This window comes from Megalops cyprinoides, chromosome 22 (genome assembly GCF_013368585.1).
Source record: "Megalops cyprinoides isolate fMegCyp1 chromosome 22, fMegCyp1.pri, whole genome shotgun sequence".
In the NCBI taxonomy this organism is placed as follows: domain Eukaryota; kingdom Metazoa; phylum Chordata; class Actinopteri; order Elopiformes; family Megalopidae; genus Megalops; species Megalops cyprinoides.
Genome location: NC_050604.1, coordinates 14,754,231 through 14,771,740, shown reverse-complemented (window position 1 = coordinate 14,771,740; position 17,510 = coordinate 14,754,231). Strand labels below are relative to the sequence as shown.

The following is a 17,510-nucleotide window of genomic DNA, read 5'->3' as shown; positions in this document are numbered from 1 at the left end:
GGAGGTGTTTCTCTTGCCAAAAAAGACTTTAGCTTCAAATCATTGGAAATATTTGGGGATACACTGTGGCAAACAGTTTACTTTAATAGTGCCAGAGGTCTGGTACCAATTGCCAAAAGTCTACATGTTAGCTACTACTGACACAAAGTGTTTTCCACCAATGACAAAGTATGAGCTATATCTGACAAATTATTTTCCGCTAGTGATAAACTTCCAATTAATCACTCGACACCAGTGCCAATGTTACAAGTATTTGCTGGGCATGTGAAAAAGCGTTCTGGTATATGTCTTAATAATAGTGACTCTGGTGTTTGCCAGAGATGCTGGTGACATGTATATTACATATATAAACAGGAATGTATAAAAGTATAAATTTTGGGGGGTAAATCTAACATTATAATGTGCCACAGTTCTTAATTCCTGTTACATCAAAGCATTCACTTTATTGTAAATCTATCACCGACTTAATTAAATGTTAAAAATCTTCAATGTTGTTTCATTGACTTTAATGTTAAATGAGTATATGAAAAAATGTCAAAATTATCTTGCCAAATGCCAGAACCATATGGATAATAAATATCATACTACATATGGAAGTATTACCATCCTAATAAGTTATTTTTCTACTTTCTCTGCTATATGGTAATTTTAGGCATGTTTATGAGCAGAGGTACATTCCATGTTTAAATACTGTAGGGGGTAAACAAGCACCAGAAAAAAAAGCATTCCTTTTTCATTGACACATAATTTTATAATAATATGATGGTAGTAATAATATAATTTGATCAAGAACATCAAACTTATGATTTAAAATGTTAGCTGCCATGCTCACAACGTGTTGCCTTTTCTAGCAGGATGACAGAAATTAGGTGAGGCTGGGCTTGATTAGCACTTAGATGGGATACCTGACTGCTGCTGGAAGTGGTGTTGGCAGGGCAGTAGAGGATGCTCTTTCATCTGAGCCAAGCAGAAATCCAATACCTCAGTGCAATGACAGCGACACTGTGTTGTAGGGGTTGGTGCCTTTCAGAGGTTAATTTCTGATCTTAATGCTGGTGAGTTGGCAACAACATTACCATTACACTAAATTATTGTTATTTAGCAAAGGCTCTTAACCAGAGCAACATACACAGGTTACCGTTTTTACATGTTACGCATTTATAAAGCTGGATGTTTACTGAGGCAATTCCGGGTTAACCACCTTGCCCAAGGCAACAACAGTGCCCCAGTAAGGAATTGAACCAGCAACCTTTTGGTTACGAGCCCTGCTCCTTACCATTATGCTACATTGCTGCCCTTTGTGTCCAGAGGTTTGTTGACACTGTTTAGCTGTGGTTTGTTACAATGTTGCCACAACTGTCAAGACTCTTCAACAAGTTTGCCTCCAGTATTAATATGATTTGTTTCCACAGCAACTGCACAAGTTTTTCCACTTTTGTTTGCCATGATGTCACCACAACTGTTTGCCAGATGTTAGTTTGCATATGAAATTGTTAAACTGTGACAAGACTATAGCCCTAATCGCCACAGGATTATGATAGGTTTTCAGCTCTGCCAGAAAAGTTTGCATTATGGTATGAGTTATCAATAATGTACTGTGTTTCATTTGTATTGCTTTAGAAACTGGAAGAAAGTGAGAGTTCTCAGGTTGAAGACCTTGGACAAACTGTGCTGTAATCACTACAGCGCCTAAAGTTCAAGGATGGTAGGTGTTTTCTGTCAGCGTTGGCTGGGTTTCATGTGTGGTGTACAGGCTAATACCCTATCAACAGGGACCAAGGTGTCACTGATGTGGTTGATGTTAAGTGACATAATGTGAAATTGTCAAAACCATCGACCTTAGGATAATTTATGCGAATTTACTTGTAGGTCTTTTGATGATTTTATTAAAAATATAGTTTGAACGTAATTGTGTCAGACATTGCTTCTAGGATATATCTCAGCTAACTGGAGCAGAAACTACTGAGGAAGCCAGCACACCTGAGGGCTGGATACATGTGTAAAACCTTTAAAGTAAAACTGCTCCATCATTGCTGATTATCTGCTAAGCTTAAACATGTTATTAAAGGTCTGGCTTAATTTTTAAACTAATTTTTAAATCTGTTTTGAGACTCAATAGTCTTCTTGTTTAATAATGTTATGGGTTTTTTTTCTTTCCAAACCCATATGTTTTGTTTCACTCTTTATAACACAGTTGGGATTGGTAGTTATTGGCTGCATATGCAATTAGACATGACCATCTCTCAGTGTGAGGTTAGTATAAAATCAATTAACCCCACTTCAGTTGGATTTCATAAAGATCAACCTCATCATAACCAACTTTATTTGTCCGAGAAGGAAAATCTGGGTCCTTTTTACCAAATCCACGAATTACCATGAATATCCAGCAGATGGCACTGTGGGCCATGCAGTGAAAATCGGCTTCACTTAAGGTAACACAAGAAGATGCCAAATCTTATCAGTAAATGTATGTGTCTCAGCGCTTTGAATATGAATTTCTTGCTTAGACCTGTTATTTCAAATACCGTTAATGTTTTGGATATTTAAATAATCTACTGGGGCTGAGCAACATAAAGGTGTAACCATCAATAGACATTCTTCTGACTAATACTCAAGCTGCTGTGTGTAGTATTTACCTACCTACGTACCTATTTTTTTCCTAACAATTACAATTCAAGCAATTTTTAATTACAACGGCATTCAAAATGACTTTTTGTACATATTTATTTTCCAAATTTATCTTTGATGATACTCATAAAAATAGCCAACATAATACTGGACTGATAGCTATCACTTGGCAGCAACATTTAATGGTTTCACATAGTATACTCCACAAAAAACACACTGACAGTCTGACATTATATGTGTATATTATTAACAAACAAAAAACACAGGAGATTAAATAGTGACAAGTCCATCATTGTTTAAAACCTGTATATAAACAAGCCCATTCTGATCCATGGACTGAAATGTACATTTTTCAAAGCCATCTTTCAGCCTAAGGCCTTGGTCTGTGGGCCAGGACTTTTGTGATCTCTCAGATCATTTTGCATTCACCTTTATACTGCAGCCAGTAATATTATGCCATGCTAGTCTGTGGTATGTTCCTTTTATGAATGTGAAGCCAGTTTAGTGTGTGGTGCTCCCCAATACTCAGAAGGCTGTCCTTGAGGATACTGTTGTGAGATGCTGTTGTGAAATTCAAAGTTTGAATGCAAGAGGGAAAACAAAGATCTCAACACTTTATTTTCCAGACCTGATTATTCCTGTAAATTCATGTCATTGTTTCAGAATCAATAAAACAGCACAGCTAATGTATATTAGCTTTGTTTCAGTTGATGATTGTGACTGTTTTAACAATTACTGATTTTATTCTCCTTAATTTGATGTGCTATCTGTACTATAAAGGACAGGCATGAATGTCCAAAATGTCATTACTAAAGATAGCACATATGATTGAGTGAAAGATTAATTTAACAGAGCTTCCATAAGTATACATTAAGGACACAACTCTGGGGACTTTGTCAGGAGGTTGGCAAATCACACATATCTGTTGTGTGATTTTCTGTGTTGGCAGTATCTGATTACTGTGGTCTCTGGTTAACAGTTCAAAACATATTACAGCTTCAAAATAGATGCTGACTGAAAGCAGACCAGTCAGAGTGGCTGATAACCTAGGATTGAGGAAGAAGGAAATCTGTTCCAACGGACAGCGGGGTCCATCAGATCCAATGGAAAAATGTATCAGTGCAGTGGAGACCTTCACCTCAAGCACCTAGAACACCCATGAGGGCACATTGGAGTCGCCTAATCCAGCTCACGCGTTTGTCCCAGCCAGAGGGTTTGAAAGAGCCCCATGAGTCATTACATTAGAGAAGCGGTTATTTAGCCTCCTTACATTAGTTACCTCCCAGTCCCGAGACCCGAAAAATGCCCATTGAAAGCGAAATTCTGGAACTCTGCCCAACAGCATCCGCGCAGTGTTAGTTTGCAGGGAAGCCTAGCGAGCGCACAGTGGCAGGACTTGCTGAGACCTTCCACCTGAAGGGGATGGGGCTGAGATTAGCGCACCAACATTATGCTGCTCATCGAAACGTATGCACCTCAGGGTGATTTCTGTGGTCTGGCGTGAAATGCTCTCTTGTCTGTACTATTGCAGTGCAAGTCAACAATCTACATGTGGTGCCTTTGTGTGGCTCAGTTAGTGCTCAGTTGTTGCATTAGCAGATATATCCGTTGAAGGGCTATTTGGCATGTGTGGTCGTGCCAGTGTAAATCCAGCTAAATTTCTCAAGTCAGTCACATGCAGATAGAGATCGGCAGATTAATTAGATACTGCACTGGTGGCCGCCGGGAGCACTTGGGTGCACTCATTCTGTAACAAAAAGCGGCAAAGAACTGGACAGTCCAGTTAATTTAAAGTGACTTTCAATGCCGGGGGTATAATAATAACAATAATAGCAATAATAATAATAACAATAATAATAATGAACGGCATAAGTGATTTGTTCCCCGACTGACTATAAATGCACTCACACACACACACGGGTTACACAAAAGATGAAGCAAATAATAATAAATACATACGGAATAAATACATCATGTGTTAACAGAGTAAAGTTAAGGTTTGGTGTCAGAGAGAGGAGAAATATGCAAGTATTGCTTACAGATGAACCGTATGTCTACTGAGATCACGGAAGGTAATAAGAGGTAAAAGAGATTATGTTCTTTTAGATGAGGACCTCAGCAGAAGAGAGGGAATAGAGGAGATTACTATTGATCGAAGTTAAAGAGGAGCACAGCGGTTAACACAGTTGTAAGCAAGAACAAGGGTTTTGAGGCCAATATAGGCAGCAACAGGACGCCAATGAATGGAGGCTTGGGCGAGACGTCGCGTGCACAGCATTTCGACGTACTAAAATGGGTGAAAATAATTTCAACACCCTCATAAACAAGAAGTGCGTGCAATGGAAAACATTAATACAATGTGACAAAGTGGACTTCATCGTGCCCTTCTACGTTTGGCGGAAGGGATCCAAGAAGAGAGCTGTTGTCTCAAAGAGTTATTTGCTTGCAAAACTATTGGTGAAACCTCTATGGTTATTAATGAGTAGGACTCTCGGCTTTAGTTAGGATTATTTTACACCAATGTCTGAGGTCGTTGGTTGTATCGAAGAAGCAATCAGTATTGTGTACAAAATTGACATTTTTACACCCACTACTCTTGCAAACTCCTATCTTTGTGTACTGGAAATATAAGTCCTAACTGAGAACGAATTGTCTTAGTGACAATTCATTGACCATATTTCGTTTTGCCAGTGGCAATTTAGTTTATGCAGTAGGCATAAAGATCATTTTTTTGATTTAGGCATTTTTACGCAATGAGATGTAACAAATCTGTGCGCTTGGTATAATATTAAACCGTTTTCTCCGGTAGGTTTTCACTGTAACCCCAAGGGACCGTAGCCTACGAACCGATTTAGCGTGCGAAGCGTGTAGTATTTTCACTAGTATGTTATTTACGGTTATCTTTCTTAGATAATAATAGAACAAAATTTTGTTGTTAATTTGAAACATCCGTGAAATGAACTATTATTTCCCTCGAATAGTATTTTTGGAACTCACATTACCTCGAACTGTATTTACAAATTTTAAAATTACTTTACTGTAAAAACGACAGACTGCTTTGTCTGTTACTTGATTGAGGAGAAAATTATCGGCTTGTCAGACTTTTTTTTTCCAAACCTTCGTCTGTTGCGAATAAATTGATGCTATCTATGTATATCAACAATAGAAATGGTGCAGTTACTACAACAGTTGTAGGAAATGTAATTGTAATCGCGGAGACAGCATTATTTTTCAGTGGAAATAAAGCTCCCTTTAACTGGACAATTAGGTTAAAAATGCGATTGACTGCAGGTATAATAGGCTATTATGACACACCATTCCTGTTGATTTTGTAGGACCTGTTGCCTAATTGCCAAGGGTAAAATGAGACCTCACAGTTTTATCATTTAATCCACATGACAGAGTCCACAGTCTACCGCCTATCTAATTGAGGATGTGTACAGATGAGAACACCTCACAATTAAATTCAGTCAGTTTAAAATAAGAGAACACCACAGGCATTTGTACATCTGTACATTTTGTACACAGATTGTACAGTTCCTACTAAAGCATTCCTCAATAAACAGAGTGAAACCTATACGGACGAGCGCAATAGAGGTGAGCATTACAAGCACTAATATATATATATATATATATATATATATATATATATATATATATATATATATATATATATATATATATATATATATCTCCACCTTGTGCGCCCCCGCCACGTGTAATCAAGGATCAAATTAAATGATATTGACAAAAAAGCAAAAAATTAGAATTCGAGCCTGACGCGGCTGCAAGTCAGGTCGTAATACTATTTAGACTTCTCTGTGTGCATAAATTATCGAGCATTATTTCTGCCTGTTATGAATATTTTGTCTTTATTTTATAGCACAATCTAATATTACAATATGTAATGTATAGTCGGGGTAAATCAAAAAATATATAGTAATTGTGTGCCCTAAATTCAACACGTGTTTTTTCAACGTGTGTTTCCATAGCTGAAACTATGCCTTACAATGACGAAACGAATGTAACAACCTTTAGTCCACGCTGTAGCGAAACATGGATGTGTTTCCATGCACACGCGAGGAACGCTATTTCTTTCTCTGACGTTTCCCTCTAGGAGTCTATGTGAATTTAGTGCGGTGAATTTTAAAAATGACGCACTGCGTGACTCGCTCCAATAGGAAACGAGAGGCGCCATTAATATCTAAAATGTTTATCCCTTTTAAGGACGAATCTCCGCCCTTGCCAAGTCCAAGCGTGTCTCCCCCGAGAGCCGAGAGCTCGAGAACCCGAGAGAAGGTGCGCTCCACGGGGACTGAGGAGGCATAAAGAGACGGGGAGGAGGGGATGAGATTTCTTGCTACCCAATCCCCCTTTCCCCCAGGGAGAACTAGCCTTCCCTGGTCCATCCCTGCCTCTTGTTTGGTAATCATTTCATTTTACTCCTTTTTGAAGCGGTCGCTTGTTTTACCCCACTTTTCATTTCTCAATCCCGTGCGCGTATGTTCGCTCTCTTCTTCTGAACCAGTTCAGTCACTCCCTTTTTCCCTGAACCGAAAAGGTGTCCAAGATCCTGGCTGATCAGCCTCCTCTGAGATGCTTTACGGTTCTAACGCTCGCCTTTCACTCCCCCTCTTTTAACTTGAGACCATTTAATCTTGAGAGCACTGAACTTGGTTTTGGATCTAACTTAAGGGGAAAACTCAAAGGGATACAGAGCCCGTCTTTGGATAAGAACCTCTTTCGCTTCCCTTGCTGTGTTTTGGAAGGAGATTTTCCCCCCGTTTCAGCTGGTTTTGCTCGTTAATCCAGGTGCCCTTGTTTTGTGCGCGAAGGAGGATTATTTTAGATTGAACTGGTGTTAAGGAAAAGACACAAAAGGCTATTTTCATGTTCTCCATTCAAGACAGTCTCCCGCGGGGAGCTTTGACCATGAAAGAAGAGCCGCTCACCAGTGGCATGACACCGGTCCGTTCGTGGATGCAGAGCGCGGGGATTCTGGATGCGAACACCGCAGCGCAAAGGTAATAACGAACTTGCGAACCGCGGCGCGTCGTAGTGTTCTGAAATGTTTCGCTAATGGCTCGGAATATGTAGCAACTGTGTTGTACTTAACATACAAACTATGGTGCACGTGGATTTCTGTGGGAAAAAAATGTTAGCTATCCATTACGAGACAGCGTTAAAACAAACTGGCAATTCCAACTAGCGCAATGTTGATGAAAATACCAACACGCCGTGCACTTTCGAATGTGATCGGTCGAAATCGTCCGTCTGAGTTTGTAGCAGTTTGGTTGCTGTACTTTAGGCAGAGCTATGGGGAGCATTTGCGGTTGGGATTTGCATTGATGCTTTCTGCCTTTATTGCTCAGAGATCGCACAGTATGCACGAGCCAATAGTGCCCTTCCTAGTTGGGAGGTTACCCTCCTTTAGACGGCAGATGTCAATTGCACCGTTGCGCATTGGTTATTGACAGAAAGGGAAGTTGCACTGCTCGTAGATTGCAGTACATTTTGTTTGACGGACGAAATGTCCGGCTGTACTCAAGAGTGTGGTCGTGGTATAACATGACAATATTATCAATGATTTGGGGAACATCGTAAACCGGACAAGACAACCTTGCATTTATGAAGGAGAGATAATTAGGAAGAATTCAAACATTGCTTTCCACGTCAAATTAGTTTCGGGCTTTTTAACCTTGGATTAAAATTGCTTTAAAAATAATTTGAGGGGAAGGAGCATTTATAACTGACCATATTTAAAAGATATCTAGGTGATACTGTCATGCATTGGTGTACTATGTGCGCACATATTAAAGTAACACGTCGACACGATTGATGATTTATACGAAAGAATCTCAGTATTCAGATTCAGTAAACTTGACACATAATAGATCAGTTTTCAATGAAGAGCAAAATATGTACATTGATTGTATTCAACACTAGAAAGCAGCAGCTTTCTGCTGTAAATTACTTTTTTTTTTTTTTTTTTTTTTTATATAGGCGGATATCATAGTCAGAATCTAACTTGCCCATCCTCAGAAGCCCATCACACGTTTGCGAATACAAAGTTTGCAAAGCATCGAATAAGATTTTTTAATTTAATCGGATAGTCTAAAAGCACGTTCATTTAATTCCAGTTTCTTGTGGAATTAGTTTTATCAAGTACAGTGTCTTTGATCCATTGCTGGCAGCGTTTATTGAAGAGATCATATGGGCAAAAATTACGAAAACATCAAAACATCTGCTCATAGAAGCCTGTTTTTTGTGTGTTTACGTGTTATCTTTTGTAATTTATCTTTTTAAATGTTATTAAATTACTGTGTGATACCTTTGTATACATATACATATGTATGTATATTTTCGTGATCCTGTTTTTTAAAAAAGAAGTGGGCCTATTAGGCTATATACACAACCAAATATTACTCTAACATATTTTTAAACAAGATAAAATACAAAATTAACATTTTAAATTAAAATGAACAACTAAACAAAACTGTTCTAAAATAACTAAGCACCATTTAACGTTATATTACGACTAAGTACTAGGACCGTTTTGTATAAGTTAAGGAAGGATTTATCGTGATGAGCTCATGGAAGCGGCATGCTGTTGTTGTGATAAGTGGCATGTATTTCACAAAAAAGGTGTCATGAAATGTGCCTAAAAATAACACTCACACAAAGGGGATGTCACTTTTCAATCTAGTTTCTTGGCAGCGAGAGTCCTTGAAGCACACTTAGACATTTGAGTACTTTGAGAGAACCACTCACTTAATTTTCATTAATCTTTGACAGACTTGTCTTTTCAAGTTGATCAAACGGTCGTAGAAGTTTAGACGCAGCCTCTAGTTAGTGCTTTCGGGCGCGCAGCTTGCCGTACGCACGCCGAAGTTATAGAAAGAGGATCTCATTTCGCCTCTAGTAATCAGATAAAGTTCGTAAGAAATAATTCGTGTCATGAATGTCATAGTCCCGAATAAAGCGATTTTTTAAATATGTAGTTTTAGAAATAGCGTTCAGACGGTGCGAAACATGAATGAAAGGTATCTCACCATTTGCCAGCAGTATGGCTATTGGAAGGGCTTAGGGTTGGCATATTTGTAAATGATAACGACGAGTCAGTGTCTTAATGTCTTGTGACATGTTTGCCTTGCCTGAGTGTTCAGAGTGGAATATAGTAGTGAAATTCCTTCTGCCTTGTTTCTGTATTGTTAACTCAACACCTTAAAAGCTATCGACCTGGGACTATTAGGTGGCTGATGTCGGGCTGTAAGCACGATCCGGCAGAGGTGTGACGTTCAATAGCTAGGATCTTCAAATACACCGTATCAGTAATCTGCACTTAACTGCTTTGCCAGATAACCGTTTTCTGAATTCAGAAATGTTTTCTGAGGACTGAATTCAAATGGTTATAATTAAGGGAACAATTACATAATAATTGTTCATTTAAAACTCATTGACTTGTGTTACAAATGGTTTCTTTTTCTGTTCCCATGTGAAGGAAGGGCTCTCTTGTACTGCTGTATTTGTTGTGATTTTTTTTGTCATGCTTTTTAAACTTGTCACACCACATACTGATTAGTTAATGATAATAATAAATAATAATAATAATAAAAAAAAAACAGTGGCCACTTTAATAAATTATTACTTAAGTTTGCTTTCTTAATTATGTTACAGATAACGGTAGCCTGCACATTGTGGAGTTTTTGAAAGCGTAGATCACAGCTGTAACATACTGACTTTTGCTCTTTCAGAACAAGCTTGTTTGATTATGTCTCAAATGTGCAGTGTGTCTGTGAACGCGCGACTGGACCATCTGGTGCGTCACTTGCGCAGTCGGTTTATCCATATTTGTGGCTTTGTAGAAATATGTGTGTAAACAAGAGGACTATAATTCAAGTTCAGTAATTCAGATGAAGCGGATTTCATTTTTCTTGCTCTTGAAGCACTTATCAGTGGGGGTGTTTATTTATATTATTCCCCTTGTGGCAGGTGTATTCTGATTAGATTCTGTTGGCATGCTGCAAAGAAAACTATGTACACCTCACCTGATTCATAGAATTTTGCAAACAATGAAACTGATAGGGTCAATGAATCACTTTTCTGTGGCGTGCCTTTAATTTACATCGAGTTGTAACATGTGAAGGTTCCACTTGAAACCTCTGATGTTAAACATAATAGTGCCACATTCAAAGTTTTAATACACATCGATCAAATTTGTACACTGTTACTGTGACATTCCTGCAACATAATAATATGCCTTAGATCACAGCAAGATTTTTAGAATTTTTACTTTGTGGTACCAGAAGCCTCTAAAAAAAGCCCATGCCCTCAGCACCAAGACTGTGTTGCCTCTGCTGTGGAGAGAGTGTACATTTCTTCTCATCCAAAAATTTCATGGAAAATAAAACAGACACTGCAAATGTCAAATCAATAAGTTCGTGTTTAAAGCAGCCCCTGCTCTAAAACACACCTTTCAGAGCAAGTGCATCGTGGGAAATCTTAAATGTGTGTCCTGGAAAGCTCAACAGGCTGCTGAAAGCTCTTTGATGCTTTGAGATGCAGTATGCCATCGTCTCTGTGTATCACATGCCTGGTGTGTCTTAGCAATGTAACCGTGTGGGAAATGTGGAGGCAGGGGATATGTGGATATTTCTTCATTAGACGCCCAACTAACATGAAACAGGGATGCAGTAACCTGCTGTATGGTGCAACATTTGTAGCCTTTTTTCAGTCCTTGCCTGCAGTGGTTTGGCCTTACCTTCGAATGGGGGCTTTAAGGCAGTGTTCTTTTATCATTGTGGCTTTGTCACTACAATCTGAAGCCGGGTCTCTTTGGAGGGAATTATTCCAGAGACTGTCCATGCGTTGTGTTGTGGTGTAAATATCACAGTGCTCAGCTCATGCCGTCAGCTTTACCACTTTGTAGTCGTGATCTGCCCACCAACACTGCGCTCTGTTTGCTGAGCTCCTGTCAAACTCATATTCAGTGAGGTACACAGTTAGTGTGGAGGTGTCATGTGCGCCCTGCTATTGTGACAGTGTAAACCTGGTAGCGGTAGAGGTGGTGGTGTGTGTTTGTGTGGGCAGGATAGGGTGCTGATGCAGATGAATTATGTCACCGTTGTTTATGTCAGTGAAATTATTCTGACCAGCAGACCCCCAAAGTTTAGAAGGGGTTCATGTGGTATTTCAGGGTTGCAAAAAGCTCATATGAATTTTTTTTTTCCTTGAGCGACAGAAGGTCCTCACAGGTACACGCCCACTGGCCATTGATGATTGACAATCAATCTTGCAGCTTGCATCTGCTTCTTGTGGGTTACAGGGAGTGAATTCCCTCCTGTAAAAACAAAATATTTTTCACTAATACAGGGCAAAAGGCATACCTAACCAGCAAATGACATTGACATAATCTTATTGTGATGCATTTTTTTTTCCTCAAAAGTATTACTGTTGTTCTTCTTGACAGTGTCCAAATGCCACACATATTACATTTGCCAAGAGAGATTTTCAGATAAGCTCCCCCTTAAAAGTGTTCAATGTTCAATAAAAACAAGAGTCGGGAGGGGTTACAAAATTACAGCACGTCCAAAAAAAATCCTTTGATCAAGTAAATTTGGCTGCATTCACAGTCAAGCCAGGGAATTATGATGAGATTATGATTTAAGTACCAAGTCACTAAATACTATTTTTCATTTACTCATTTAGCTCTCAGTGTTTTCATGCTGTTTGGTAGAATAGGAGCTTTTATAGACACAGGCTCTGATATTACAATTTTCATAATGTAACCAAAAATATAACAGACTATGTTCTGTCATGGTTTATGACACAGAAAGTCCAGTAATCTCAGGCATAGCCATTACACTGGCAGGAAATAGTCAAAGTGGTTGCGACAAAAACAAGTGCATTTAAACACCACAGCAGGTGATTTCCATAGCAGCAGAGTTAGCTTAGTGAAAACACACAGGAACATGTGATGCTGGGGTGTTGCAGCTGACAAAACAGGCGCACAATTCGACAGCGCAATCTGCAGGGCCCTGCCGTCTGTAACCCCATTAGAAGCGTACAGGTGAGCGGGTAATGGTTTCAGCTGCTGGCTACTAATTATGCCTCTAAATGTTTGCATGGTCGTGGGTCAGGTTTGGCACTCTTGAGCAGCAGTTGGAGAGAAGCGGGCAGGAAGTGGCAGAGTTACGCCGCTGCCAGCAAATGGCACTGATCACCGAACACCACATAAACAATGGCAAGAGCGTATGTGATGTGGCACACGCATCGAGCAATCATTAAATGACCCACATCTGTTTGTCGGCAGCCTTTCGTTTGCTTTCCATATAATTACATAGAATATCAACATCTTGCCCTTAAGAGGAAAGAGCTTTAAACTAGGGGAAAGGGGGCTGTTGATGATGATGTTGATGATGTCCTTCACTTTGGAAGAAGAATTTAAGCAAGTGGTACATTTTCTAAAAGTATTTCTACCCAGTATTTTTTTTAGCTAATTTTAGTGAATGTAAAATAAGCAATGGATATAGAATTGTATGCTTGCTTAAATTCTTTCCTCACAGTTAGGGGAGAAGTGAGTAGTTCGTAGCATCTCCTCCCATTACATATTAACTGCAGCTGGTTATTATCATTTCTTTGCTATATATTTCTTGTGGGTCTCTGTACTCATCTCAGGCTCCTTAAAGGAGAATAGGTTGATCCTAATTGTTTAGTGAATTCCGGTTGCAATCAGTTTCTACAGTAAAGCTAACTTTAGTTAGAAAAATATTATTAGATAATCTCATGGAATGTCTTTGCAAAAGTTTCTATCACGCGAGATACACACCTGCATGTGCAAACAAGAGCAGCTGAGAAAAGAGCTTCACAATTTTCCCTGCCACCTGCTTTTCATTTCTGCTTGTCAATAGCGCCAAATAAATACGCACTATACACTGTAGTTTGCTCAACAGTAATTTGCTCAACAAGCTGGGGGACATACATTTGAACTGCTGAAATTGGATTACATGTCTCAATGAAATTATTAAGAAATTAGACTTTAGCTGGAAGCATTTAACTAGAGTTCATAATGACCTTTCATGATGTAAGCAGCAGGGTGATTCTGAAAAAGCTAAAAGGTGCCTCCGTTGTAATCTGTTGTGTGCGTGTCTGTGTGTGCTTGTGAATATGACTCTGCCTTTGCCCCTGTGGTAGCACTGTAATTTGTCTTTGCATGTATTCTTTGCTTGCAGTGTTGCAGTTTTCTAAATGTAATAGGTGAACTAGAGAAGGAACTGGCAGCCGACTTTTAGAATACTACTTATACTGCAAACTACTTACATTTTTTCAGTTTCAGTGGCATTTTTGCAGACAGAGGCTGAGGAATGACTTAGTGCTGGCGTTTGCTGGCCTTTTGTAAAATATAAAAAAGTACTGAGAGACACAGCAGTCCTCTCTCATGCTTTCCTACTGCTGTGCATTGATCGCTTTCACCGAATAATCGAATAAAGGCGTTTCTGTGGCTAAATTTACTCTCTCCTTTACCTTTAGAGGAGTACAATTCTGCACTTTCACGTTGCAAGCTGAGTCTGGCCATTTTTGGTGCACTGGTGTTATTTTTTAAATTTTTAACATTTTTAAAAGTTTTTAACTTTTCTTACTAGAATTAACAAGTGGCGCTCCGAGTAACTGACATATTGATTGCTCAAATGCAAGAGGATGTAAAACATGGGAATACAGTTACCCTCGCTCAAATGTTCTTAAGGATTCCTTAATGGAGTTAGTTTAGTCAGTTGAAATGCACATTGATAAGACTTTAAGAAAAATCCTGGGACCCTTCAACTACCTGTTGTGCTATGCAAATCAACTTCATATGTTTGTCCAACTGATTAATGCTGTTGATAGGTTAGTTTGAACTTGTAACTAATCGCAGTGACAGTATTTTAACACTAGAGGGAGAAAAGCAGTCACAGCCCTTGGACAGTGCCTGTGCTGCTCCTTTTGCTTCTCATGTGATGTCATAAGTTTAACTATTTGAATGAACAAAAATGTATTCTTTCGAGAACAAAAGAGAAAAACAACACTCACTTAAATTCCTCACCAAAAAGAACATTCCATTTGGAATGACTCTGGGCCTTAGAGCATGGCTCTCTGTGGCTTTGGAATTTCTCAAAGCAGTCAGTATACATGCATGTATCCATGCATTGAGGAATAAGAAGAAAAAGAGCAAACATACAATAAAGCTTTCAGGCGCAGTGACTGGATTGATAGCGACTCTCACGGGACTGTTCTTTTTCCTCATTTCTGCTGTCTTTAGCAGGAGTCTTGTGTTAATCTGTTGAGGTCAGGGAAAAGTACGTCACCGCCATCCTCTATTCTGGCACTCCTACATACATTACTCCAAGCTGTTAAGTGGTTCAGTGCTAAAGAATAATATAAATGACTGTTTAGTGCTGGCAGAAAAAAAAAGAAATACAGAAATAAGATGGTTTTCTAAGAGCAACCAGCTTTATGGGGATGAAGCCTGGAGCACTGGGCTTCTCTCAGTGATGCAGGAAGGCAGAGAAATCATAGGCTGCACTGGAACCAGAATCTGGATCGCAATCAGAATGCCTGCGATAACAGTATGACTACACAACTCTTTACTGTGAGCCAAAGGGCTGGTGTGTTATCTTATGTAAACATTTACTGGAACTTTATCTGGACCAAAGTAAAAACCTTAAATAGTGTATGAAATAATATATTTTGTTCTCGCTGACATGTCCTTAATGAATTCCTTTTGAGCGTTTTGGATTTGAACTTACATCCTGTGCATTGCAGATCCACTACAAAACTTCTCCAGACTATTTTAGACGCCAGCCTTCACTCAACAATAGCTTGGCTAGAGTATGAATGGGCTCTGACTCTTAATATCTAACTCTTGACTGCATAGTGAGGCAAATTTGTTATCATCACACAACCTTTCTAGACAGTTTCCAGTTCCTCGGACAGTCTCCAGACAGAGGTGTGCATTTCCAGGTTGACACTGAAAATAATGAACTCAAGATTTTTTAAATGTTTTTTTTTTTTTTTTTTTGTATTTGTGTGTGTGTGTGTGTGTGTGTGTGTTTGTATGTGTTTTGTTGTGGAGTGTAGATGATTTTTCCTTCCTGATGGAAAGCAGGTGGCTGAATTATAAGTAAGTAAATAAAATAAATAAAGCCTAGATCTAAAAAAGTCCTAGACATTGCTATTAATTATTAGCAATTTCTCTTGTGGAAAATCCACAGCTTGACTTGGATTCACCCTAATTACTGTCACTTAGAAAAAGTGTTTCCAGGTTCATTGAAACTGCATGCCTGTTTTTTACTTCATGACATATTCAGCACTTCAGCTGTGTTTTGTACAATGTACACTTGTGCTATGAAAATTAACCAATCACTGCATAGGACTCGGCAGTCCTGTTACCCAAACTGACAGGCCTCCTATGTTTGCATAGAAAAAGGTTGCCCCGTGTAATATAATGTTTGTGTAAATTTTTCTGTTGTGGGGCACATTAAGCTTTGAGCATCTGAGATATAGATAGTGATCTCAGTCCTTCTCTGGAGCACCTCATCTCCACTGACATTTCAGCGAGCTAAGAGGTCTCTGCAGTTCCCACGAAACTTGTGTTTCAAAACAGACGCACCATGTCCTTCTCCTCATGCTTGATGTCGTCCTAGCTGTGTTTATTAAGTACAAACATGAACCCATGCAGGATTCTTGGTTCCAAGCCATTAGCTCTTATTACGCCCCTAATACTAACTCAATGCTCAGAGAGAGGTTAGAGCTACCAAGGAAAGAAAAAGATCTGCTGTTGGAATGGAAGCTCCCAGAGTAAATTACCCGCCACCATGTACACTCACAATATGTCTGAACAATAGGCCCACGGTTTGGTTGTTTACATGGGCTATTAGTGAAACTAAACCCTACTTAAGAGGCATATCTTTGTAGAGCCGGTACCTCCTCTAGTCAACCTGGTGTGAGGTGGACTGCTCTGTTCGAGTGTGTGTTCTGCGTGTTAGGTGGGGGGGGGCATTCGACGGTAGCAGGGGAGAGAGAGAGCAGAGCTAAGATTTAGTGCTGTTTATTTGATTAATACGGTGGCCGACGGCCAGCCAGCGGATGATTTTTAAGTGTCGCATTTGTATAAACAAGGCGCTGGTGTTTGGCTCATTAATTGTGACGGGCAATTCATTCTTTTGAAACAAGCGGGCCGGAGTCGTTAAAGACTTCCCGGTCACACTCCATCAGCCCCGTGATTAATGCCCCGGCGGTCGGTCCCGCGCCGCAGAGGGGACCGGTCTCCGCTCCGGGGGATCTATGGGCACGTTACCCCCCCCCCCCACACACACACCACCCCACCCCGGGCTGGGCTGCGTGGGTTAACGAACCACACGCGAAGCTTAAGCCTTAACGGCGTTAGTTTGTCATACGGGCCGGTTAATTTAGCGAGAGGTGTCAGCCCTTAATCGCGATTTCGGAGCGAGGAGTTAAGAGCTGCCAGGCGCGATTGCGTCAGCGCTGGCTTACTGTTGCACCCGGTGCTTTGTCACCTCTGTGCTGTCACCGGCGTGCTAAATATTGCAGGTGGAATCAGGTTAAAGGCTCGCTTCGTTTATGCGACGGAATCCGCTCGGCACATGATCCAACCTGAAAAGAAAGAATGGAAGACGCAGCGTCACGGCGAAATCACACGTCCCGTACACTACTGTTACTGCTGCCGATTATTATAACAACTGTTATTATAACAATATTAACACCCGATAGGTGTCTTCCGAGGTAGAAACGCGGTCTGTCGAGGGGGCTCTCCGAATTCTCCTCTGTGTTCGTAAATGATGAATTTTCTGTTTCCCTGAGGCCTGCAAGCCCTCCAGCAGGAAGGG

At 39.9% G+C, this 17,510-nt stretch overlaps 1 protein-coding gene across 3 annotated transcripts in view; it reads left to right on the top strand.

Moving 5' to 3' along the window:
- Positions 1-7,015: 7,015 nt before the first annotated feature.
- The window catches only part of LOC118769459 (transcription factor COE3-like), a 105,354-nt gene continuing 94,859 nt past the window's right edge, over positions 7,016-17,510 (top strand). For all 3 annotated transcript variants that reach the window (XM_036516565.1, XM_036516566.1, XM_036516564.1), the window contains exon 1: positions 7,016-7,652. In XM_036516565.1, the coding sequence (XP_036372458.1) occupies positions 7,519-7,652 (134 nt within the window). In that variant the 5' untranslated portion in view covers positions 7,016-7,518. The remainder of the gene's footprint in view (positions 7,653-17,510) is intronic.